The sequence below is a fragment of the Arachis duranensis genome, chromosome 10 (genome assembly GCF_000817695.3).
Source record: "Arachis duranensis cultivar V14167 chromosome 10, aradu.V14167.gnm2.J7QH, whole genome shotgun sequence".
Lineage (NCBI taxonomy): Eukaryota > Viridiplantae > Streptophyta > Magnoliopsida > Fabales > Fabaceae > Arachis > Arachis duranensis.
Window position 1 is genome coordinate 14,152,146 of NC_029781.3, and position 27,498 is coordinate 14,179,643.

General features: G+C 31.6%; 1 protein-coding gene across 1 annotated transcript; it reads right to left on the reverse strand.

The window, feature by feature from the left end:
* Positions 1–12,073: 12,073 nt before the first annotated feature.
* LOC107469173 (F-box/kelch-repeat protein At1g55270-like) lies at positions 12,074–26,530 on the reverse strand. The gene is made up of 4 exons (XM_016088557.2): positions 26,429–26,530; positions 19,688–19,876; positions 19,485–19,568; positions 12,074–12,754 (listed from the first exon to the last, which is right to left on the reverse strand). Exons 1-4 carry the CDS (start codon positions 26,528–26,530, stop codon positions 12,074–12,076), a joined length of 1,056 nt encoding a protein of 351 aa, XP_015944043.2.
* Between the last annotated feature and the right edge of the window lie 968 nt (positions 26,531–27,498).

Genomic DNA, 27,498 nt, shown 5'->3' on the forward strand with positions numbered 1-27,498 from the left:
TAATCATTATTGATGTTGTGTTTTGACTACATATACCACCTGCTTTAAATGTATCGTATTCATAAGTTTATTTGTTGTATGTGTGTTTTTTTGAATTAGTATAGTATTTTGTTTACAATAATGTCATAATGTGTTTAGGATGCTCACTTGAATTTTGATTAAGTTAATCTAGATAGTAAAAACAAATGGGCAGACATGTCTGGACTGATGAAGAGACTGAGACATTTGTTAGTTTTATAGAGGAGCTTGTCAGTGAGGGAAGAATAGTTGATGCGAGTTAGTTTAAACCTGGATCTTTCGAGAAGCTTTCTGCGAAAATGAATGAGAGATTTTCAGGTGGTGGCTTTCAAATAAGTCATTGCAAGAACAAGGTTAAGAGGATAAAAGAAAAATATCAATTTGCTACTAACATGGCAGCCTGTATCGATTTTAGATGGGATGATGTGAAGCAATGTGTGGTTGTGGACAACAAAAAGATTCTAGCTACATATATGGAGGTTAATTTTTGTGTTTGATTTGATCCACTTAATTTTATTCTACTTGACAATTAGTTCTATCCCTCTTTAATGATCTTTTATTTGTTTTCTAAAAACAAGGAATAAGATTGTATAATCCAGGAAAGCATCTTCCCCCTTATCCACATTTGGAGAAAATATTGTGTAAGGATAGGGCAAACGGAGTTGCTGTTGTATGCAGCAATGATGCTAAAGAAGAAGTACAACAGGATGGAAATGAAGAAGTGGATGCAGAAGATATGGATATGTTTAACTCAAACCATGATTTTAGTGAATCCCTACTCCAACAATCGAATTCTGTGGCTTCATTCTCTGAGAAGAAACAAGGAAAAAAGGCATACTCATCTAAAGGGGCAAAGGATACCAAGATGATGAAGGAGTTAACTGACACCCTGAAGTATGTGTTCGATGAACAGGAAAAGCGTTTGGATGCTTTTGCTCAAGCTATGGTAAAGACTCGTGAGGAAAAAAAGGCTGGTGATATCCTTAGCGAGCTTGGGTTCACTGATGATGAAATTATTTCTATTGCACTCAAGTTTTCCATAAATCCTCAATTGGAAAAAACCTTTTAGTCATTGGGAGATAGTCAAAAAACTGGATTTGTTAGAGCTATATTGCATACTTAGAGTTTATCTCTTTTCAAAAAACATAGTTGGAGGTTGGATTTATAGTACATTTGGTTTTTTAGACTTATCAATTTGGCACATGTTAATACATAATTGGTATTGTTGGTAGAATTTGGTATCTTAGACTTATAACAATTTGGTATTTTGTGCAGAATTAGTTTTCAATATGTGTCGAATTGTTTCTTTTGTTAATGTTAATGCAAATTTTTAGTTAAAATTAGTGCAGAATTTTGTTTAACATTACTGTAGATAAGTTATAATTAGTTTTGGATTTCAATTCAATTGTGCAGAAGTTTCTTTTGTATATTTAAATGCAGAAATTAATTTGAAAATTAGAGCAGGATTAGTTTCACATTTTTTTCAATATGATGAAGTTTCTTTTGTTAAGCTAATGCAAAAGTACCAATAAAAAAATAGCAAAACAGCAATACAGAGAATGAGGGACACTATATATAGCAAAGGTCACCTAACATCCTAACGGCTAGTTATTAATTATAATAGCATAACAGCAACTAACCTATTGTTAACTACCATTTTCATTATGTTCTCTAATAAAGACATCACTGAATTCTTTGCTATCAGTTCAAGAGTAAGACAGGCTGCTTTTGCCATGAAGTTGTGATATAATATTGATCCCATTCTCATAAGTTTATCATATACGCATGCATGTCAGTTAGTTAGTTAGTTAGTTAGTGGAAAGATATCTTGCTTGTAATTTGATTTCAAACATATCCAATGTACCATCCATCCTAAGGTGTAATGCAAGTTTATGAGTACATCGGAAGTGCATTATTAGTTTATTGTTGTGTTTAGTTAGTAGAGATGACAGCCAAATAATTTAAAGAAGCAATGATGTTGGTGGTTGCTGGAAGCTGGCATGGAATACAAATGCTTCAACAGGTAATGTATATATATGTTCATGTTGTTTCAGTTCTCTTTGAACACCATATGACCATGAAGTTCTAAACATTAACATTTGTATAGTTTGCAAGTATAAACTGGGTTCTATATTACACTCTAAATCCACATCATTCCTAATCAGTGTTGTCACAACCTTGTTGATTCTTCCTGGTATAGCTTTAAGCATGAAGTTCATAAATATCTCAAGAAGAAGGTACACTTGTTTTTTTTTTGGCAGTTTAATACCTGTTTAGTTGTGTATTTCTGTTATCATTATGAAGACACTCTGGAGATCTCAAAATTTAACCTTTCACATTGGCCACCTGAGTTGGCTAAATACTTGCTTCATGAAACGAAAGGTTCAAATTATGTTTTAGGATAGTTTGAAAAAAGTACACATTTTAAGCATCTTTGTATTTGCTTTTGTTTGTTGTCTACTTGTCAAAAATAAGTTCCTTAATATGCGGCAACTACTACTCTGCACTGAGATTTTTCTAACAAGGGTGTGTGGCCTCTGCATAGCTATATGCGCTCTAGTGTCATGGATTGGAAGCATAATTGTTACATACACACTGCCTGTGATGCTCAGCTCAATCGGACTCACAGGTTTCTTTGGCATAAATGTTGTTGCTTGTTCCAACTCTTGGATATTTTTGTTCTTGAAGGTTCCAGAAACAAAGGGCAAGCTTCTGCCAAGAACTAGTGACAAACTATTGATCTCATTCTCATGAGTTTAGCATGTATACATGCATGTCATTTAGTCAGTTAAAAAAAGATATCTTGATTATAGTTCAATTTCAAACGTATATGTACCATCTTTCTTAAGGTGGAATGCAAGTTGATGATTACTTGATTAGCTTGATTTATATGCACCTCATCACAAAATGATGTCTCCGTTTTTTCTACTAATTAAAGAAACCAATAATGCAACATTTACTAATATACACTTAAAATTAAATAAAAAATATAATTATAAAAATTTGATAGGAATAATGAAAAAAAATGAAAAAATAAATTATGTCTCTTGTTTAATTCATCCTCCTCCCAAGAACATTCAATTAATAATTGATTTTGAATGTTCTGCGTTTTATTTGGTCTAAATTCAAGCCCATATCAAAAATAATTCTAGTCTTTTTTTCCAGATCGAGCTCCAGAGAAAAGAAAACTTTTTTCTTTGTATCATATAAATAACGTTACATCAAAATCAATTCTAAACTAAATCAATTTTGCTATAATTGATTCTACCAGCAGATCGCAGACACACTTTAAAAACATTACGATAATACTAATATCTACCATGATTCACTCAATTGCACAAATTTCTAATCAACAAACCTAGGAATATAATAAACTAAAAATAATAAAGGATCCCCACAATGATGGTAAAGGAGTCAATTGAGCCTCTTTAAGCAACGTAGAAGTAGCTTGTGACAATCCAGATGCCTACAAGTGTTCATGAATTAGGAGCAAAAGTTCCCTACATAAGTAAAACATAACAGTGATATCAGAAAGGTCAGAAAGGGACACACAGGAGGAGAGGAGGAGGGAAGGTATTGCTAATTACATAATTTACTTGAGGTTGCTAGAAACTGCCATATAGACACCATAGGCAGCACTGGTAGATAATATTAGAACATTTTTTATTTCTCTAGAGGAAGACTTATCAACAGCATTCTTTGCATTAATCAAGGCATTTGTCACAGCGGTCCCGACCTTAATATATATAGAACAGAATATGTGTCAATGTCTAGACTCATGAGACCATATTCCTTTAAAATAGTGAGGAAGAACATTTGGTTGTGTTAAATATTTGAGCGCAATGTTATGGATATATATCACATTATCACGGATCCTTTAAAGAAAATTGATCAGTGGTTTTCATATTCATATTTGAAGAACATTTATGACAGAATTTCATCATTATATTTGATTTATAATTCATGGAGTTAAAAACAAGTTCAACGACGGAAGAAGCACAAGCAAAAAACCACAATTTAGATTAGACTTGCATCATAGACAAACTTAACCATAGATACAGAAGCATAGAGCTAACTAAACCATACTCCCGAAACAAAAATATGAAAAAAGTTAATTAAATAAAAACCATAATTATCAGGTGTCAAAAGGATCATTAACCACACTTAGGAGAAACATATATTAAAGTGAAGGAAACAGTAGATTCAGAACTTATTACAAGAAAGCATAAAATGTAAGAGGGTGAGAAAAATCGCAGAGGATGATGAGAACTAACCAGTGATAATGTAGTTCCAACAGCAAAAAGCTTAGCCCCATTACGCTGTACAGTGTAACCGTTTGTATAACAATTAGTTGCATAAACTAAAATACTAAGAGAAGGCAACAAGAAGGAAGAAATTGAATTAAAATTACAAGGTGTAATAAGACAAAAGTTATAAAATTGTACACATTGCTATTGAACCAAAATAGCAATAATAATTGCAAAAGTAATCAACATCAATTAATAATCTACAAGATTATATAGAGACTTGGAATGCATTATCCCATCAGTTGTGGAAGAACTTAGCAATGGGGCCTGCATTGATTACAAGCTGCGGTCTAAGAGACACGGTAGGTGCAGGAAGATAAACCAGCATGAAATCTACAAGTATGGCCATCACCTAAGAACAACAGTATAGGGAAAGGGGGTGTTATGCCATTGAATTCCTCACTTGACTATATCCTTAACAAATAGTATTAATAGTCAAATTAGGGATTTCAGATTTTTAGATTTTAGAAATTGACGAAGAAGAGAGACTGAGTTGGTGTTTAAGGAGGGGTTATTTGGGTATTTTGGTCATTTTTGCATAATATTTTAGTTTTGTCCATGTCTATCCAAACATAATATTGAACATTATATTAGTGTCTTGTACATTGTATCCAAACACAATACACAAAACATAAATTTTAGTGTCTCCATTTTATTGTCTCTCTCGGTGTCATGCTCTGTCCTGTCTACAAAAATAAACGCTACCTAAAGGATAGAACGCCAAAAATAATAGGATATCAAGCTCCAGAATTGACCTACAAAGCCAAGACTGGCTGGAGAATATTTACATACATAGGTATAGATATATGATAAACCACTATTTTATGGTTTATATTATGCTAAATTGAGTGATTTTTCATCTATTATTCTCACGTTTATTCATAGAAATCGCATGTTTTACATTCTCCTTTTTGATTTTGTGCTATAATTGAAAATATGCTTCTTTGGCCTTATATTTGCTAATATTAATCCTCTCTTATTACCATTAGATGCCGTGATATGTGCGTTAAGTGTTTTCAGAGATTACATGGCAGGAATGACTCAGAGGATGGAAAGGAAACATGCAAAAGTGGAAGGAATACAAGAAGTTGAAGAAATTGCTAAGCTATCCAGCCTGACCTCTTCGCACTCAAACGGTCATAACTTGAGCTACAGAGGTTCAAATGAGGCAGTTCCAGTTGCGTTGGAAAGCTAACGTTCGGGGCTTTGCAACGATATATAATTTTTCATAGCTGCTTCAAAGCCAAGTGACTATAATTTTTCATAGCTGCTTCAACGATATAATTTTTCATTAGGATTTCTACTTCTCAATTTCTAGGTTCAATGTTCCTTTTATTTATTTTCCCAATTTAATTTATGAACTTTTCCATGTTAGATTTGATTTCTTTTATTAATAAATGCAATTTGAGGTATTTCAGATATATGATTTTTATTTAGCTTTCTATATTCTTGGCTTTGGTTGAGTAATTAGAGACTCTTGAGTTATCACACTCTTTTGTTGATTGATAATTGGAAGTTGCTAATTGACTTGAATTCCACTAACTCTAATCTTTCTTTGGGAATTAACTAGAACTTGAGGATTCATATTGATTTATCCACTTGACTTACCTTCATAGTTAGAGGTTGACTAAGTGGGAGTAACAAGCGATTCTCATCACAATTGATAAAGATAACTAGGATAGGACTTCAAATTTTCATACCTTGACAAGAGTTTTCTTAGCTATTGATTTATTAATTCCTGCAATTTATTTCTCTTGTTCAAACCTTTCAAAAACCCAAAAATATTATTTTCCATAACCAATAATAAAACACACCTCCCTGCAATTCCTTGAGAAGACGACCCGAGGTTTGAATACTTCGATTTATAAATTTTACTGGGTTTGTTACTTGTGACAACCAAAACTTTTGCACGAAAGGATTCTCCGTTGGTTTAGAAACTATACTTAAAACGCAAACTTATTTGTGAATTCTTTACCGATAGAAAATCCGATCGTCAATATACAGCCCAAAATATATCAACCTAAAAGAGAGACTTTGCTTGCTTAGAACTCCAGATGCTCATCGAGGAACGTCTCGAGCTACATCTGAAAACAACAATATAGGTATGGAATAAGAACCGGAGGTTCTCAACATGGTAATTGTGCCCACATAAATAATATATAAGGTCTCGAAAAAGCCAGAGGCAATCCTAGAACTCCGACACTCAGGTTTAATACTTAGAGTTATAATTTAAAACCATAAACAAGGTAGGTTAGCTAAGGCATTTAGGCTCTTGGTGTACGAAATTGCAATCACACTTTTGCTACTCCACACAACTAACCAGCAAGTGCACTGGGTCGTCCAAGTAATAAAACCTTAGGCGAGTAAGGGTCGATCCCACAGATATTGTTGGCTTGAAGCAAGCTGTAGTCATCCTGTAAATCTTAGTCAGGCGGATTCAAATGGTTATGAGGTTTGATAATTGAAAGATAAATAAAACATAAATTAAAATAAAGATACTTATGTAAATCATTGGTGGGAATTTCAGATAAGCATTTGGAGATGCTTTGTTGCTTCTGAACCTCTGCTTTCCTATTGTCTTCATCCAATCATGTGTGCTCCTTTCCATGGCAAGCTGTATGTTCCTCTCAATGAAAATGGTCCGGCTACGATTTTTGTACGGCTAATTAACTGTCAGATTTCTCGTCTCGGATGAAAAATACCAGGTACAGCTACCGCATGGCTAATCATCTGTCGGTTCTCACTTGTGTTGAAATAGGATCTCTCTATCCTTTTGCACACTGTCACTGTGTCCAACAGTCGTGAGTTTGAAGCTCGTCACAGTCATCCCGTCCCAGATCCTACTCGGAATACCACAGACAAGGTTTAGACTTTCCGGATCTCAGGAATGCTACCAATTGTTTCTAGCCTATACCACGAAGGTTCTAATCTCACAGACTCGGTCCGTGGATTCGAGACCCAAGAGACTATACTCCAACTGTCATCCAATGACTACGTTGAACATCATGTAGACCGCTTGTGGTTGTCAGGCACGCGGATCTTGGCTAAGCGAGTAACGAAAAATAGTAGGTGATTGTCACGGGTCACCCCTTCATTCTAACTTAACTGAATTAAGAACGAGAGTATATCTTGGAGAAGAAGTAGGCATGAATTTGAAAGAGAAACAATAGTACTTGCATTAATTCATGAAGAACAGCAGAGCTCCGCACTTTAATCTATGAGATGTAGAAACTCCACCGTTGGAAAATACATAAGAGAAAAAGGTCTAGGCATGGCCAAATGGCCAGCCTCCCAAATGTGAAAAATGGCATAAGCTCCCTTGATACAATTGTAAAAAGTGTTATTTATACTAAACTAGTTACTAGGGTTTACAGAAAATAAGTAACTAAGTGTAGATAGTGTAGAAATCCACTTCCGGGGCCCACTTGGTGTGTGTTTGGGCTGAGCTTTGAAGCTTTCACGTGCATAGGCCATTCTTGGAGTTAAACGCCAGCTTGGATACTAGTTTGGGCGTTTAACTCCAGTTCTGGTGCCAGTTTCGGTGTTTTACGCCAGAAAAGGGTCTCTGGTGGGTGTTTGGACGCCAGTTTGGGCCGTCAAATTTCAGGAAAAATATGGACTATTATACATTGCTGGAAAGCCCAAGAGGTCTACTTTTCAACGCAATTGAGAGTGTGCCGATTGGGCTTCTGTAGCTCCAAAAAATTCACTTCGAGTGCAGGAGGGTCAGAATCCAACAGCATCTGCAGTCCTTTCTCAGCCTCTTAATCAGACTTTTGCTCAGGTCCCTCAATTTCAGCCAGAAAATACCTGAAATTATAGAAAAACACACAAACTCATATTAAAGTTCAGAAATATGATTTTTGCATAAAAACTAATAAAAATATACTAAAATGTAACTAAAACATACTAAAAACTATGTAAAAACAATGCCAAAAAGCGTATAAATTATCCGCTCATCAGATCTAATCTAATTTTAACTTAAATCCATCGTATCACCCGTTCCCCCAATCCTCCAAAACTCTGGTGAAACTGCCCTCATCACTCCTCCACTAGATAAGGGGCCTCTCAGTTGCATAGACATATACGGCATACAAAGAAATCACAAGTAAAATTCAGTTGCAACAAACAGAGCATATAGCAGTTAAACATAGATTATCAAGTAGGCAAACCCAATTAATGCACAATCAAACAAGACAAACATATGTATATGATACATGCTTACCCTATGGCTGATGAGTCTCATTTGTCGGTTATATAGCCAACCCGACATGTTCGGTAGCTAACCCGGACATTGTCCTCTTGAAAACTGGTGAGCGGTATAGTACTATGATCCTCACTTGGTGAGCAGTAAACCACCTCAATCCCTACCATCTGCGGGCAGTAAACCACATCGATCCCTACAGACATTTTCAATTGGAAAATAGCACACACGTGGACGGTAAATAACCACGATCTCCACAAAATAATTTTATATCAAATCTGGTGGGCAGTAAATGATCACGATCCCCACAAAACAATTTTAAATCAAGTTCATTCTCGTCATCATATAGTATTTTACCTCATTCAAAATTATTCATTGTCATTATCATCGTTTAATCATCTCCCATTTTACCTCAAATTCATTAAACATTGTCATCATTCATATATTTCCAACATTTCCACACTTCTCATCATAAATCATCACTTCAAAATCTTTCTTCACTTCCAAATTATCTCCCTCCCTATGTTCACCCTTTTTTCTATGATTAGAAACTAAATTAGGGCTTTAGAAGGTAACTATAGATATTTGAAAGTTAGAATTTGAGTTAAAATCACAAAAAATTACATGTTTCCCAAAAACAGGGTCCCGCGTATGCATGCATGATCTCACGTACGCGGGGTGCAATTTGCCCTGCTCACGTACGCGACCCCTGTGCACGTACGCAAGCCCTCTAGACAAAAGGAAATGGCCGCGTCGCGTGTGTACTCGCGTATGCGAGTTCTGCAGAATGGTAAAAAAAGCTGCTAAGTGCTACAGAATCTACTTTTATACACCAAACTTCCAACGAGCAAAACTTTTTTGTTAAAATTTATTTTTTATCCGTTCTTCAAATGGTGTAAACTTCACAGACCTAATTTTATTTAAGATAAGTTTGGAAAAGTTTGAGAGTTCGGTAGCCGAGTTATAGCCCGTCAAAGTTCAGTCAAAAATCAATTTTTCATAAAAAGTTACAAACCTCTATCTTACAATTTTTCATTCAAAACCCCAAAGTTTTAAATTCCAAACAGCACTAATTCAAATCACAACATGTCCACACAGTTTCATTCCTCCCATCAACACACAACCACCTCAAACCATTCAAGAATTCCTCCATTTCATACATATTACTCAACAATTCTCATAACAAGTTCAACATTTTTATCAATTACTAACCATCAACATACTAACACATAATCAATTTCAATCATTCCATCACCATATCCACACAAGACCAATCAATTGATTCAATTAACTCTAACACCAACTTCCATCAAACCCAATCAAATTCAACACCAAACTCAACAAAAATCATCATTCATGAACTCATTCACAATATAATTCCACATTTTCGTCAAGGTTACTAGCATTAACATACTCCCACATTTCCAACCTATCCTATGGTCATCTAGCCTATGTTTTCACATGACATTATATATTATCTACAAGAAACCAAAACCATACCTTGGCCAATTCCTCTCTAAACCACAAAGCACTTTAAAAGTCCTTCTCACCACGAGTTCCAAGTTCCAATTCTCCACTCAACAAGTTCAATTCAGCATCCAGCACTACCAATCACTTTAAATCTTAAGCATTTAATCTAACAATATACAATTTCATCATAATTCAATATAAGGTTTACTAAATTAGAAATTCACCAAGTGTTAAGAGCTTCTTACCTTACCCACGGACTAATAGAACAACACCCAATAATTTTCACAAGCTAATTCGATTCCAAAACATCAAAACATCATAATTCTTAATTTCAAAACTCATGAATTTTGAAACTGAGGGGAGGAACTTTGGGTGAGAAAAATTAGATTTCTTACCAAATTGGTTAGTGGACTTTACAAATAAAAAATATGTTTATAAATATTTAATAACTTAATACCAAAATAAAAAATAAAACTAAAATATGAACAAAAATTGAATGAAAATAGACTTGATGGAGATAGAGGCAGTCTCGTAATGGTAGTGGTCAAGGTAGCGAAAATCGAGATTTTACATAGAATCAGAAAAGTAATTAAAAATTGTAGAGTGTAAAATCGTAAAACGGAACGTAAGATTCTACCAATTATATAAATTTATCAATATCAATTATGAGAATAATAATATGATAAAATTAAGTAATTTAAATAAAAATGAGAATTTAAATTTGACAAAAGTATCATAAATAATAACAAAATGACACTACTACATAATTGACTTCTACTAACATTTAAAAAATGTTACAAAATCATATTAAAATGTTAGGTATGTATATTAGTAACATTTTAACAAATATTAAATATACCTTATGTTACTAAAGAGTTTTACTAACATTTTTCAAAAGATTTAATAACATTTAGTAAACATATTACAATAAATCTTCTATAGTAATATTATGAGAAATATTACAATAGACCTTTTTTTAACACTTAAAAAAATGTTACAATAGATATATTTTGTAACACTTAGAAAAATATTACCATAGATATTTTTTGTAACATTTAAAAAATATTACAATAGATATTTTATGTAACACTTAAAAAAATGTTACCATAGATATTTTTTGTAACACTTCAAAAAATGTTACCATAGATATTTTTTGTAACAGTTAAAAAATGTTACCAAAGATCATTAGTAACATTTTTTTTAGTTATATTATGCTATTTTTTATTTTATATTATACATAATATAAATATACTAAAATTAATTACTACAACATAAAATATTTTATTAAATTCACAAATTCACAAAATGAAATTTTTATAGCCTCTTTCATTAATCAATAATCATTGTACAAGTTTGCTTCGTGATGCAAATAAAATGAAAAAAAATACTTATAGCACTTAAACTCTATGAAAATTCCATATAAAAAAGAAAAAGAAAAGTGATACACAGTACATAAAAAACTTAGTCCTTATATTAATCCTAGAAAAATGTATTTATCTTCTTGACTAGTTCACTGCTGCGACGACTTGTTACCATTCCCTTAAACCAGTCAACCCAGTTCATCTGATGCACATCAAACAAAAAAGCAATAAGAACTCATATAGTGGGCAGAAATAAAATCTGAAGAAAAATAATCATGGAATCACCTCTACAGATAGTTTGGAATCCCAAGTAAAGTTTCCACCTTCAATTTCTACAGCATTGTTGTCACCAACTGAACTTTGCTTAACACTCCTTACAATTTTATGGCATTGTAAAAGTCTATGTTCTACATGCTTTTTGATGTAAAAGTTTCTAAATTTCAAACTTCAAATTTGCAAGTTATTTTTGTTATCCTAGTTTTCCTATTCCCTTTCTAAGAACATTACTAACACTTTATATTTGATCTACTAACTACTCACCATAAGTTGGAGGATTGGCAATAATAGCCTGGGCTCTGAATGGAACACCGATTTCCAAATCAGGCATCGTGCATGCTGGAAGAAGGGAATCAATAATGTCCTTCAGCTGCTTTCTTTGGATAGATATTTTCATAGGCCTGGATGGGATATCAACTGCTTTCTTTGGATAGATATCAACTGCTTTCTTTGGACCGATGGACATCCTCATTCTCTCCAGCAGCCACATATAGACAATTGTTTATGACACATGAACCAAAGAAGTGCCACCTGCGAAGCATATCTGGGGCACGGTGCCATTTATTTTTCCTAGCAATATAAAAGATGACCCTTTTCATTGACCCCTTCAATGGATCCTTACCCCCAAACAAGTATAGGTGACAACCACTTAGAACTGCACAGCCAAAACCCAAAGCTGCAGAGTACTCCTTAGGAATTGGAGGCAGGGGCTGCCATAGTTGGTACACAGGATCAAAAGCATGCCATGATATTTTCCCATCTCGGTCTCTCTTAATGACATATATCCACTCTTCTGCAACCTCATGACTCTTGCGGAGTGAGTAAAAGAAGTTACTAGTCAAGAGATGATACCATCTTTTGCAGACTAACCGAAGTTTGCGGTGTTCAACCCTTGGGACCCGGATAAGGCAAGCAATAGCTAGATCATCAGGAAGTCCTGGAAGTAGTGGGGACTGATTTCGGCTTCTGTCACCACGAGCTGGCTTGTTTCTTGTCGGGTGAATGGATGGTTTAATATCAGGTCGAAGGCACAGCTTTGTTCCAGGGACATACCTCTTTACTCCAGCAACAGTTTTCAACCCCGTATCTACTCGACATAAACATGCAGTCGTATCAACCTACACATAAAAATTTGAGACACAAGTGCCATTTAGCTACCTTTTAATTTAAAATAAAAGAAATGATATATAATATGTGAACTGAAACATGAACCATAATTTATGTCTCAACATCTATACTACAACTTGAGCAGCAACAGTTAAAGAGAGCAAATTTTCAAGTCCAAGGGTACAGAATATGCAATGGTACAAAGCCGTTAAAGCACAGTAAATGACTGGTCCTTATGAGAAGACAACTCATTCATTTGATTCCATTGTCTTCTCATTTTTTATGATTTATGTCCAACATTATTTATCCCATGCTAAACACTCAGACTGGGACATAACGATTCAATGAATGCGATTATCAACTGTTACGAACAAGAACCCGATGGCCACAGTTTCCCACAATTCAAAGAAAATGACACAGATAGATTGTAGTTGACTCATATTTCAGGAAGATCCACATGCAAAATGGACAGAATAAATGTGCAGTGAATAATGACTTTCAACAGTAAACCATCTCTAATTATTAAACAACAAATATCTTCAAACATCAACACCTCCTAAAAAATACTCATTAGCTGAAGACTGCTTCACACCTTTACTAGGTTCTGCTCTGCCATCAACTGGATACATAACAACTATCAAAAGTATAAGCAGGGACTACAGGAGCCACATGAAAGTCATAAAATACCTGAATAAGCAACTAACAAATTTAACTATCTGATATATTTGGCTATTTAAACATAAAACTCAAAATTTTTTCTTTCAGTCAAAACAAGTTAATCAAATTTCAACAGTCTTCCATTTTTAAAAAATTTAGAAAGAAATAATTGAGAGCTAAAAACTGATGCTTCTAAGAAAGTAGCAAGCATAAAAAGCCCCCAAGGTTGCTCAAAGCAAGAGTTTACCTTGGTTTACAATTCAAAAACTATGCAAGGGCACAAAACTAGTGAAAACTATGAAGCAACAATTATTTTAAACCATACCTCTCATTTAAAAACTAATTAACAGAACAAGAACACTAACAATTTTCAAGATTTAGAATAAAAGATGAGCTAAAATTTAAACTTCATAGTAGTATACATAAATCAAATAAATTCTAAAATATTTAGAAAAAAATGCAAAATTATCAACAAAATTGTCAATGACTACAACCACCTTTAGAAGTAGCTTTTGCAGCTCTGTATACCTCCTGCAAGGCTCATCAAAGATCCCCAAATGTTAATGCATAAATTAATACATCAACAGCTCATTTAACATGTGACATAATTATGGAGACAATTCAATGATCCCCAAATGTTAATGCACATACTGTTAGGAGAAAAAAGAGAGACTTGTTTTTACTAGTAACATAAATTTATCAATGAAGAACATAAATAACAGAATCTTAAGCCACATCTTCCAATAGTTTCAGAGTAAGAAGCCCTAGAAAATCTCCCCCAAAAAAAGTGAATCGAAGCCCTTGAAAGAGTTGAGGAATGAAAAATGGAGAGATCAGAAGTCTTAGACTAAAATTTTTCTGAATTCCATAGTGCTAAACATAGGGAATTTAATTTTCTGAAAATCAACTACAGTAATCATAATTTATAATCAAAATCATTGCATATATTAACATATTCTAGAATTAAAAAGCACTAAATTAGGGTTGCCCACAAATTTGTAACATAAATTAACACATTGAGGATCGAAGGATGACCTACCTACAGGACGACGACGACAACGACTGCGAGCGGTAATCAGAGACACTTACAATGAGGAGGACAGAGGAGCAGTGATAAGTTAGGAGAGCAGATCGACAATGAGTTCAAAGATTACAACCTCACCAGAGAGATATCGAGAACTGAGATCGAGCTAGAGCAAGATCAAGAAGAGGGCGAGAGCAGATCGAACAAGAGCCAGATTGAGATTGAAATTCAATGAGATCGAGATCGAAGCAAATGCACGAAGGAATAAGTGATTAGATTGAACCGTGAGCGAGATTTGGATATGAGGAGTGAGAGATTTTGATTTTGTGAGTAGTGAGTTTTGCTTGTTTCTGTAAATATGAATAAGTGATTAGGAAAAGGTAACACTTTTTAAAAAATTAAATATATTTACTAACATTTATAAATAAATGTTACGTAATATTTAATTTTATGATCATTACTAACACTTTAACAGATGTTAAAAGAGAAATGTTACTAAATCTTCAAAATGTAGTAGTATGATAAAATAATGCTAAAGTAGTATAAATATATAATAAAATATAACATTTGTAAAGTTCAAAGATAAAAATATAAACTAACCACAAGTCTGAAATTTAAAATAACAACATCACCAATATAAAATAGATAACATAACATCATACTAAAAAAATATAAAGACTAAAGCAATTTATTAACATGATGATCATCATGTTCTCCAACATTTTGATTTTTATTAGGAGGAAAGTTGAGAAGCTTATTGAAAGCGTCGTCATCAAGAAGAGGAATCTCCAAATCAATCAAAGGACCCCATCTTTACCTCTATCTTCTTGAGGGGCTAAGTTTACATCATTTTGTGTATCAAATTCTTCTAAATTTTTCATCTTATTTTCATCTTCCACAATCCATTCTTCATCCGAATCCAAGTCTTCAAGGCTATAGTCAGCAATATTTCTTGATGGCTTCTTCCTTGCCAATCTTAAATTGGTCATCACAAAAACAACGTCATTCATTGTGCTTGTCTTCAAATGATTTCTCCTTTTCGTTTGAACCTAATAATATCAAAATTTACAAGTATTTATTTAATATATTAACATATTTTAATTAAAAAATAATAGAATTAAATAATTAACTAATTCTATAATTTAGAAAAAAAATTCCTAAGCTAATATCAAATTAAAAGTTTACCATCTCAAAAGCACTCCAATTGCGCTCACATCCTAATGAACTACAAGTCAAACTCAAGACACGGATAGCAAACTTTTGAAGTTCTCGATGTTTATCCCCATAAGAATCCCACAAGGTGAGGGTGTTTTAGTTTTGAGAGCATTCTTGGCTACATCTCTACCAAAAAATTTAGCCTTACTCTTGAAATCCTCAAGTTGACTATCACGAGTGCAGGATCTTCCATAAGTATATCCAAACAATCATAAAGTCCTTTCTTAACATCATATTCAACCTTAAAATTAGGACTATAATGAATTTGTGGATTCAAATAATAGCCTGCAGCATGCAAAGGTCTAAAGAGTTGCTTGTCCTATCTTGCATTAATAATATCCCACAAAGGTTTATAACTATAGAAAAACATAAAAATAGTGAATTAGACAATTAGCTAATTAGTAAATAATTAAATGATAAAGCTGAGAGAAAAATATTTACTTATTACTAGTTTTATTACCTTACTTCAACACTTTGAAAAGCACCTTTAATCTTTTCTTTAGCACAATCAATTTCAAAATACATATATCCTATAGCTGCCTTTCCCTCTGAATCCACTATACGGAGCACATGAAGTAAAGAATAAGCACCTCTCAAGCAATGGATAATGTTTTCCCAAAATATTTTATCCAAAACAATATTTTGATTGTTTTTTCCATCCCTTGTCTTTGAGCACTTGCTTTCCTTCCATTCATCTGAGATGAACATTCTAATTATTGGATTCTTCTTCTCATTAAGACTACCCAAAGTAAGGTAGGGTAGCAAATTACGTCATACCTGGTCTCACCAAATCTCTTCCTTTGGTGTGTTGTTGTAAAAGGGAAATTAGAGAAGTCCTAGAATATATGTAAGTAGTTAGCTTTCTTCCTTTGGCAATGGTGTCTTTGTGAATATCTAACTTCTTCTCAAAATATTCAAGCATCAAATCAATGCAATGAGCGGCACAAGGAGTCCAATAAAGATTCTTTCTCTTTTTTATCAACATTTGTCCTGCCTTTTTGTAGTTACCTGCATTATCAGTTACAACTTAAACCACATTCTCTTCTCCCACTTCCTCTACAACTTCATCAATCATCTTGAATATCTTTTCAGCTATTTTGCATATATTAGAAGCATTAATAGATTTCAAAAAAACAGTTTTCTTAGGACAATTCACAAGAAAATTGAGAATAGTTCTCCTTTTATCCGTCCAACCATCTGTCATAATAGTGCATCCAGTTTTCTTCCATTCAGCTCTATGTTCTTCTAATGTTGGCTCTACCTTTTTCTTCAATAATTTTCCTCTTAACTCATCATAAGAGGGTGGCTTGAATCCTAATCCATGGCGGAAACCTTCTACAACATGCTATGGTATTTTTCAGACCTTGAAACATTAAAGGGAATAGCATTATTGTAGATGAACGAAGCAATTTCATCACACACCTCTTCCCTTAAGCCCTTCTTAAAAATTGAGTTGATTGTTGTTTGAGTGCTCACACTCCTTTTTTTAAAGAGACTTGCTGGTGTCTCTATTTCTTTTCCCTTTCAATTCTCACCAACTAAAACATCCCCTTCTTCTTCTACTCCTTCATCTTTACTATGTATCTTTTCCTCAAATTCTATTGTCTTCTTAACTAAATTTTTTTGCAAACCAATAACAATATCAAACATATTCTTTTTAACCTCATCAAAAAATACCCATACAAGGTTCAACATCTTTTTTTGTTCCTGCCAAATGATGTTTCAACTTATACAATCCTCCTGTCACCACCTTATCACAATACTTGCATTTTATTTTTTTGGCATCTCTATCAACCGAAATTCCATGCTTCCAAGCTTTGTCACTTCAATTTCCTGTAGTATTTTTAGCGATCTTCTTGAATACACAACCACGATCAGTTTCAACTCCAGTATTATTTTCACCCTTATCTACATTTGAAGCTATATTAAATCTAAACAAATAGAAGTACATAATTAATTTCTAAACTATGGAATCTAAAAGAGAACACAGTAGCAACAAATTTACATTATTTTTAAAAGAAAATTGTGCCATCCATATCAAATACACTACACTAAGATAAATAAACTAATAAGAAAATATATAATTAACTATGTAAGTATTCAGGTTGCAGGTAGAAATTAAAAAATTTAACTAGCAAAGTTTTAAGAACCAAAAACTTAAATGAAAAACAAAGTTCCTAAATCCCAATCCTATTATGTTTTGTCAATATTTTCTACTTTTCTTATACCTGAGCACAGTACTATGTATGTATTATATTGGTAATCTTTATTTATATTGGAATCTTTGAGATACAAAAATAAGAATGAGAGAGATTTTGGTAAGATGTAGCACTATTTACATTCATTAATCATTGTCATGTCTTTCTTAATCCTTAAACTATTAACAAAATAAAGGCATAACAAAAATAGAGAACAAGCTAAAGTTGATGCATGACAAAAGGAAATTTTCCTAAACTTTCTTAGTAACAATCATCTGAATCACTATCAAAGACAACATCATGTACATCATTAAGACACTTTTGAGTAATCTCCATGCACTTCTCAAACAAGTCTTTATATAGATAAACGAAAATTAATACCTTCAAATAAAGCATCAATACCTTTATATAGATATTTTATCTCTCGAGATTTATAAGTTGGTATAGTTAGGTGACTATAGTTACTAACTACCACTTTTCAACACAAAACAAGCAATTTCAACTAATTGCTTTTCGATAAGATTACTAAGAACGTAGAACTATATATAATAAGGAAAAATCACATCAAATTAATTAAGATTAACAAGAAAACTAGATGAAGTTAATGTCGTTGGTTGGGTTAGCTATAGCCTGTTTTTTATATTGGAATTTAATCATGATGACTTGGAATCTATTAGTTGCAAAATAAGAAGATTTTGGTGAAATGCACAATAAGACCATGATAAATTGAATTCTATTAGCTACAAAATAAAGAGGTTTTGGTGAAATGCATGAATAGGATAGCACTATTCATTCATATTCATTAGTCAATATCATGTATTAATCCTTAAACTATTAACTAAAATACAAGATAATCTCCTTAATCCTTTTTGCTATTAAGGATGCAACACAAAACAGAAGCATAACAAAATAAAAAGAGCAAGCTAAAATTGGTGCATGCAAAGTGAAATTTCCCTAAACCTTCTTAATAATAATAATAATCCAAATCATAAGTTTCATCACTCTATCCATGGACCTCGTTGATAACTATTGGTTGTTAATGATGGTAAAGAAACTAAAACTAACTATATTTTTTAATTGTAAACTTGTAATGATGGTAAATAACTAAATATATTATTAATTTATTATGTACTTACTAGATGCGATTGCACAAGGTACCACAGCGCACAAGCACAGAACAAAGATGCAATCATACAGAGGCCACTGCACTCATGGAGTTAGTCTCATAAAGCTGTGTTGACAAGAACTAAGAAGACAACAAGCTAACAATGGTAGAAGAAAAAGTGTAGAATCATTGAATAAAAACCTCAAAAAAATGCAGAATACAATGGGTCAATGAGAGACTGACAGTATTGGAAGAGTGGGAGAGAGTTAGAATTCAAAAAGAGGGGCAGAGATAAGTAACAACTTAAGAAGTGCAACAAAAATTAAAGAATTTTTAGTGGGATTCGGGTTGGGCCAGCCGGGTCGTCTCAAACCCGCAAATCTTCTTCTTCTGGATTTCCTTTTCTTTGACGCGGTGGAGACAACACGATTGTACGATTTACGATCTTCCACGGCAATTTCATGAATTCCAGCTTCACCAGGCACGGAAGTAGAAACGGGAACGAGAATGACCTGCAAACCCGTAAAACCATCCATTTATACGAGTAAAGACGCAATTTTTGTTACCTTAGTAGTGGTAGTGGAGGAGGCAGTGGTGCAATGGTAGAAAGAGTGATGGTAGTTGTGTGGTTAAGATTTTTTTGAGAAAAAAAGAAAAAAATAAATAAAAAAAGAGAATGTGAGTTAGAAAGAGGAGAGCGGTGACACGATAGTGTGGAGATCCAATGGCACGGTAGTTGTCTTGCCTGAAAAGATAGCGGCACAACAATGGGAGAAAGAGTGACTAGACAGAGAGAGACAGACTGATTGAGGAAGAGAGACAAATTGATTGGAGAAGAGAGAGAATCTGACGATAGGAAGAACTGACACCTTCTGACGGTTGCGACCACGAAAAGGTGGAGAACAGCGGCGATGGCAGCTCTTGGAGGCGGATACTGGAGGAAAGGGAGAGAATTGAGAGAGGAAAGTGAGAACTGAGAAGGTTAAAATTCGAAGAGAAGTGAGGAAGAAGAACTGTGCGTTGCATTAATATTTGAATTACTGTCAGATTTTTCGATAGAAATTAAAAAATCTTATAATAAATTAGGTTTCTTTAAATAAAATGCAACTTTTAGTTTAGTTGTTTTATCATTGGATTTTCCAACATAAAATCCAATAGTAAAATAGCCACTTTAATTGTTCTTTATACCATTATTTATTATTGGACTTTTTGACAAAAAAATCAATCTGACAATAATATTTTGCAGAAATTCACTTATCTTTTTACCTTGAGATTATTCAATACAAAATTTGGGACAATTTACGTTATTAAATTGTTTCACCCTCAATATTATGCAAATGCATTGTTTCCAAATTCAATACGCAAATACATTGATTCACATATCTATATAAACCGCTACTAGCAGTAGCGGTTTATAAATGTGCATAAACTGCTACAACCAGCCGCGGTTTACGTGTTAAAAGGGTAATACATAAACCGCTACAAGTAACAGCGGTTTACGTGTGTGCGTGTGTGAGGGTAAACCGCTGCTGGCAGCAGCGGTTTACGTGTGTGCATGTGTGAGTGTAAACCGCTATAGGCTATAGCGGTTTACGTGTAGTGTGCTGCCTATATAAACCGTGTAATTTATGTCACCTACACCACTTAGAATACTAGTTTCATCTCATTCATGTGCACCTATACCATAAATATAAACACAAGTTATCTGTGAGCTCTGCAGTGCTGCTTTAAATTTGGACAGGCTGGACTTTTAGAGCATTTCAGTCTTTAAAAAAAGCAGTATCTTAGATTCCAAGAGAATAGTAAACTTCACAAAAGAACCAAATAAAGAACGATATAAACATGGGCCTCACCCTTTGCATCTCTGCTTTTGATACTAATGATTCTGATACATTTTTCAGGCTGTCATTCAAAACTTAAGTTATGGCAGTAGTTATCGCCTCAGCCTGACTATTACCAATGACCAAATTACTCATAACAGCTTAACATATTGAATTGCTCTTAAAATTGCAAATTTGCAACTAGTTAGAAAACAAAATAAGTGCCATGAAAAGAGAGAAAAATAAAAATTGGTAAGAAGGTTAACAAAATTACAAGGGCTAATGTATCAACTAGAAATAATACAAATATGTTTATTTAAATTAAAAAATTAAAATAATAAGAATACATTATTTAAAAAATGTTAATTTAAAAATAATATAAATGTACTCTTAAATTAAATGTACTCCTATTAATTAATTGAATTAAAAATAACATATAAAAATTTAACGACTTTTTAAATACTCTTTTATAGTACATTTTTATATACTTTAAATATTTTATAAAAAGAATATTTAAATACTTTATAAAAAGAGTATTTAATAAATATATTATTAAAAAAAGTATTTAAAAAGTTGTTAAATATTTATGTTATTAAAATTTAATAAATATGTCCATTTTTATATATTATTTTTAATTTAATTTATTAATAAGAGTTAAAATTAACTCATATTTGATCATTTTATATTAAAATTAATTTTAATAAAATAAATATTGTTTGGATAACAGCATTAAGAGTTAAAATTAACTCATATTTGATCATTTTATATTAAAATTAATTTTAATAAAATAAATATTGTTTGGATAACAGCATACTACACGTAAACCGTTATAGCTTATAACGGTTTACACTCACACACGCACACACATGTAAACTGCTGCTGTCAGCAACGGTTTACCCTCACATACGCATACACGTGAACCGCTGTTACTTGTAACGGTTTATATATGACCTTTTTAATACGTAAACCACGGTTGGTTGTAGCGGTTTTTGCACATCTATAAACCGCTACTGTCAGTAGCAGTTTATATAAATATGTGAATCAACGTATTTGCGTATTGGATTTGAAAACAATACATTTGTGTAATATTGAGGGTGAAACAATTTAATAACGTAAATTGTCCCAAAATTTAACAGTAATTTTCTTAAAAAAATCCAATAATAAATCCAATAGCATTAAACACGTTTTCTGCGATAGTTCGAATCACTTAATTTTATGTTATTATTGATGTATGACATGCCATCACTTTCGTTCACTAAAATAACAGACTTACTTAACAATTGCACAATATTTTATCCAAAAATATCAAACTACGCATCTATTTGATCTAGAGAGCTCCTGAATTTCATATTGAGGGAATGAAATTTTAATATACTCAAATAAGTCTTCGAAAAGATATTTTATAGGCCATTAAAAATTCTATTTTATTAGTAAATTTTTTTCTATGTAAGCATATAAAGAATCGTTCATAATTTAATTTTTTTTTCTAAAATATGGCTTCCATATTTAAGGATTAAAATGTCATTTATTAGTTTTAGAGTCTCTTTTATCAAAATTGAATATTTTGTAATCAAAACTGTACTTTATTCAATTTTTAAATTATTTATATGCATGGCTCTAGCTATACTCCGGAGCAAGATTCTAAAAATAAAATTAGTTATTAAACCGTTTAAATTATTAATTTAAAAATTTAGAGATTCAATCGTGATTTAACTATAATATTATATTGTAATAAAATTTAATATTTATGTTATAAAATATAAGATAATAAAAAATAAATATTTTAACTTAAATTTAACAATAAAAATACTTTTAGTTTGCAAAATACACTATAATAGATCATAAATAAAGAGTTAAAGACATAATTAAATTAAAAGATAATATAATTCACAAAATAAGACTTAAGTACAGAGAACAATAAAATAACATTTTGGTGGGTTCCTTTTAATAATATTAATGAATTATAAATTCCCATCAAAACCATAAGATTGACCGGAAAACATTTAACAGTTTGCAATAAAATTAACCTAAAAAAAGAAAATCCCAAAACAGAAAGAAACCTAAAAAGAAAGTATATACATGTGTTTTTTCTCTTTTATAGATAAATTACCAAATTTGTTCTAGTTTTTGATGACATTAACAAAAATATCTCCACTTTTAATAACGATAAATATATCTTTAAAATATTATAAAATGTGATCAAAATAATTAATAAAAAATATTATTTTTATAATTGATAAATAACTTTTATATTAGACAAATTATTTATATATTTAATCTAAAATTTTATAGAAATAATTGGATAACTATTTAGAAAGTGCAAACAAAAAATCATATCCAAATTTAATATCTAGAATATTTTAATTTTTTAAAAATATTATAGCCTATTGACAAAAATCGGAAAAAAAATTATATTTAGTATAAAATTATTATGTTTTAAGCATAAAAGNTAAAAATATATATTTAATGTTAGATATTTTTATTATATTTTAAAATATATTAAGAATATTTTTGTCATCAACAAAAGTAGATAATATTTTGTTAGCTTCTATAAAAATTAAGGATAAATTTAGTAATTTCTCCTTATTTTATTAATAAGTAACCATGAAAAAGAAAAGCAGTGTGAAAAAATGTGAATTTAATGAGTTAAATTCTAAAATAGTTTCTGAGATTAGATTTGTGCACTAAAATTATTTTTGAGATTTTAATTGCACCAATTATATTTTTGAGATTGACAAAAGTGTACACATTAGTCCCTGACCTATTTTTCATTAACAACGTAATGATATGGCTTAACAACGTAATGACATAGTTTAATGACGTGGGCTGTTAGTGACACGTATCACTCCATGATTTGGCCACGTATAATGGTACGATGATGTGTTGATCATTGACACGTGACATGCTGATGTGGATGGTTGTGCCGCATGTCACAATGTTATTTGGCCACGTGTCTGTTTGTGCTGCGTGTCACAATAGTATTCGTCTCTGTGTCTTCTTATGTCATCATTGTAGATGCACTAAATTAGTCTCTCACTTTGCATTAAGTGACTTATTTTAATCCCTGAAATTGAATGTTGTACACCAAACTAGTTCATTCAAAGATATTGGAAATTTTAAATTTATAGAAAAAAAGAGAAAAAATTAGTGAAGGGAATAGTTGGTACACGACATGAATTTCAAGGACTAAAACGAGTCACTTAATGTAAAGTGAGTGACTAATTTGGTGCATCTACAATGATGACATAGCAGATGACACGTGGACGAATACTATTGAGACACTTGACACAGACCAACACATGACCCAAATAGCATTATGAAAAGTGGCACAATCGTCTATGTCAGCATGCCACGTGTCACTGGTCAACACATCATTATATCATTATACTTGCCCAAACCATGGAGTGAAATAATTTATATCATCAAGCTATGTCATCACGCTGTTAACATAAAATAAGCCAGGAATTAACATAATATATTTTTGTCAATTTCAGAAACGTAGTTAGTATAATTAGAATTTTAAAAATAATTTGGATGCATGATACCAATTCCAAGAACTCTTTTGGAATTTAACTCGAATTTAATAGACCTTAATTCCGTACAGTGTTGGGCTATTGGCTAACTCACGAAACTCCTTCTTCAGCCATTAACCAATTCCTTAGACCGTCTTCAACAATAGAAAAACCAATGTTTTAAACACTGAACCCAATCAGTTGATTCAAACGGGTTAATTGAAAATTCACCTTCTAGAAGTCTAGTCCAATTCATACATAAAATAGATTTGCAAAAAGTCAAGTAAAAAAATTGATCTAATTTATAGTATACTAACCAACTGGTTAAACTAGCACAAATTTTTTCGATTTAGATCTTATAAAAAAATTATACCAAAAAATGACAAATTTAGAACTTTAAAACTGCAATCTCATAATTACAAATAAAATTAATACGACAAATCTTTTTTTTATAGTTAGGTTCTTTGCTGATAGATCTTCTTTTGGCTATTTATTTTTTTATTTATTAAATGTGTATCAAAATAATAAAAACAGAATTAGTTATTATGACAAATTACTTATAATTTAATTAAGAGATTTTGAGTCAAATCCTGAAATTAATTAGCCAAAAATGTTTTATTTTTATATATTATATATAAAGAGATGGTAGTTTAGGAAAAAAACTTGTACAAATAACTTTTTCTAATTTTCATATTCCATTATATATAATATAAATATGGACATTTGATAAAAATTATATTATTGTATTTTTATTCTCACTACCAAAATTTTTTGGGTCTATTACTGTCCGTTTTTATCCAGATATAATTCACTATCACTACACTAGTTCATTGTCTTCTGGTGGTTCACAATAACCACTATGGCGGTAGATCAAGGCGTAACGATAATGAAAGTAAAGTAACAAGATCGTCCTGTGTTGTTGGCAAAGGTGCAACATTTGACAATGAAAGTAGAGTATAGGAGGCGACGACGAAGGAGATATAACATTAGAACTTGGCTTGTAGAGAAAAATAGATGACAGTCGAAGAGATTATAATTTAAAATTTTTTTTAGGTTAAAGAGTATTATAAGAATTTAGAAATAGCTATTAATAATTGGCATTAAAATATATTAGGAATATAAAATCTTAAATTAATTGATATTAAATTAGTAGAATTTCAAAAATAATAATTAATTGGTAATTGTGTTAATTGTTAATTAATTAAAATTAAAATATTAATTTTAGATATTTAAAACTTTTATTAATACCTTAAATAATTTTATTATTTATTTAAACTAGTTCAACTATATTTGAATTTTGGTCTTTGAACCAATTCTTTGGTTGGTTTACTAATCGCTCAGAATTTTAGAATAACCAACAACGAAGCAAGCAAGTATATTGTATACATATTTTTTTTTTCATTTTTAATATCGGTACCACCTCAAATTCCACGAATTAATAGCATTTTTTAATAGACTATCTCTCAACTCTAACCTCATCCTTATCACTACACATCTGATATAGAGTATCGATTCTCCTCCTTCGAATTTCAGCTGTGATGGATTTGGTTAACTGTTTGGATTTTAGTTTCGCCAACGATTTTTCTTTTGACCAGCGGGTTTGGTTCAATTTTTATAACAAGAATAAACTATTAAAATAGATATCGAAAATCTATACCGCTGACAAAATAATCCTTAAAAATATAAATTTTAATTACATTTTTAAATAATTTAAAAATGTGACAAAAATAACTAATAATTATTATATTTTTTATAAATAACAAAAAATTTTTATATTTAATAAATGACTTATCCATTTGATCCGATTTTCACAACAACATTTGAATAAATATTTTATAGACGTACAAAAATGTCGAAATAAAATTTGATCTCAATTTTTTTTTTAAGATAATTTGATCATTCATAATAAAAATAACATTACAATTTAATTTTTAATTTTAAAACATATTTATTTAATATCTAACTTTTTATTATTATATTTTTAAATATTTTGAGACGAAAAAATATATGACAACAACGCTTTTTTAAATAAAGTAAACAATAGGTTAGAAAAGGAAAGTTAATTTTAATTTTAAAAATTAAATTTTGAATTAATTAGATATGATTCTTGTTTTGAGTTTGACTTTTAATAACCACAAACCCTTCTTTCCACACCTGCACTGTGTCCCACCCTTGCTCCCCACAACCCCCTGCCGTCTCTCGCGAACCACCGCATGCGTTTCGACTTCTTCGTGCATCCGCAAGCGCCACACGCATCTGTGCTTCGTAGTGCCTCCCAAACCGCTGCACGCAACCTAGCCTCGTCGCGCCTCCATCCCGCCCGTCGCTACAAGCAGCCCTGCCTCATCACATCTCCATCGTGCTGCTGCAAAGCAACCCAGCTTTGTCCTCCAGTGCGCATGCAAGAGTTTATTTTTCATACAAAAGAAATGTTTATTTTTCATGCAAATAGGATGTTTGTTCTTACTGTGAATGAAATGTTTGTGGTGAAAAGGAAGTTTGAATTAGCAGGGGATGTAATTAATTCAAAGTAAAATTAAGTAAAAATGGTAGGTTTATGGTGAAAATGAAATTGAATGGTTAATGAACCTGAAATACAACCCATTACATATAGTAGGATTGTTTTAAGAACTTAGGTTGTGTTTGTTTACAAGACAGGACACTGAGACATAAAATTGTATTTGACAGATGAGACATGCATAGAGATATTGTGTCTTGAGACACTAAATTAGTATATTTTGTGTCTATTCTAACAGGAAAGACACAGAGATACTAATAAGGGACACAACTTATTTTTTATTTTTTTATTATTCTTGTTGATTTTTTATAATTATATTTTTTATTATTATATTTTTATTCTCAAATTTTTTTAATGAAAAAAAAATAGATTTCTATGATTTATTTTATTTAGGTGAATTATATAATAAAAAAATTAAATTTATACATTTTTTTATGAATAAAAAAATTAAGACTCATATTTTAAATAATAATAAAATAATAAAAATTAATTATACAAAAAATTTATATTTTCTGTACAATTTTAATATGTATAATAGAGTGTCCTTTAAAACTATAGTCACGAGTGAGTAACCGAGTCAATAATGTATTTAGGCGGGGTCCCCTGCAAGCCACTCAAATCATGCCATGTGGAGAGCCCAGAAACCCCACCTTCCTCTCTATATATAATATAGAGCTTCCTCCCCTCTTTCCACCACAACACATGC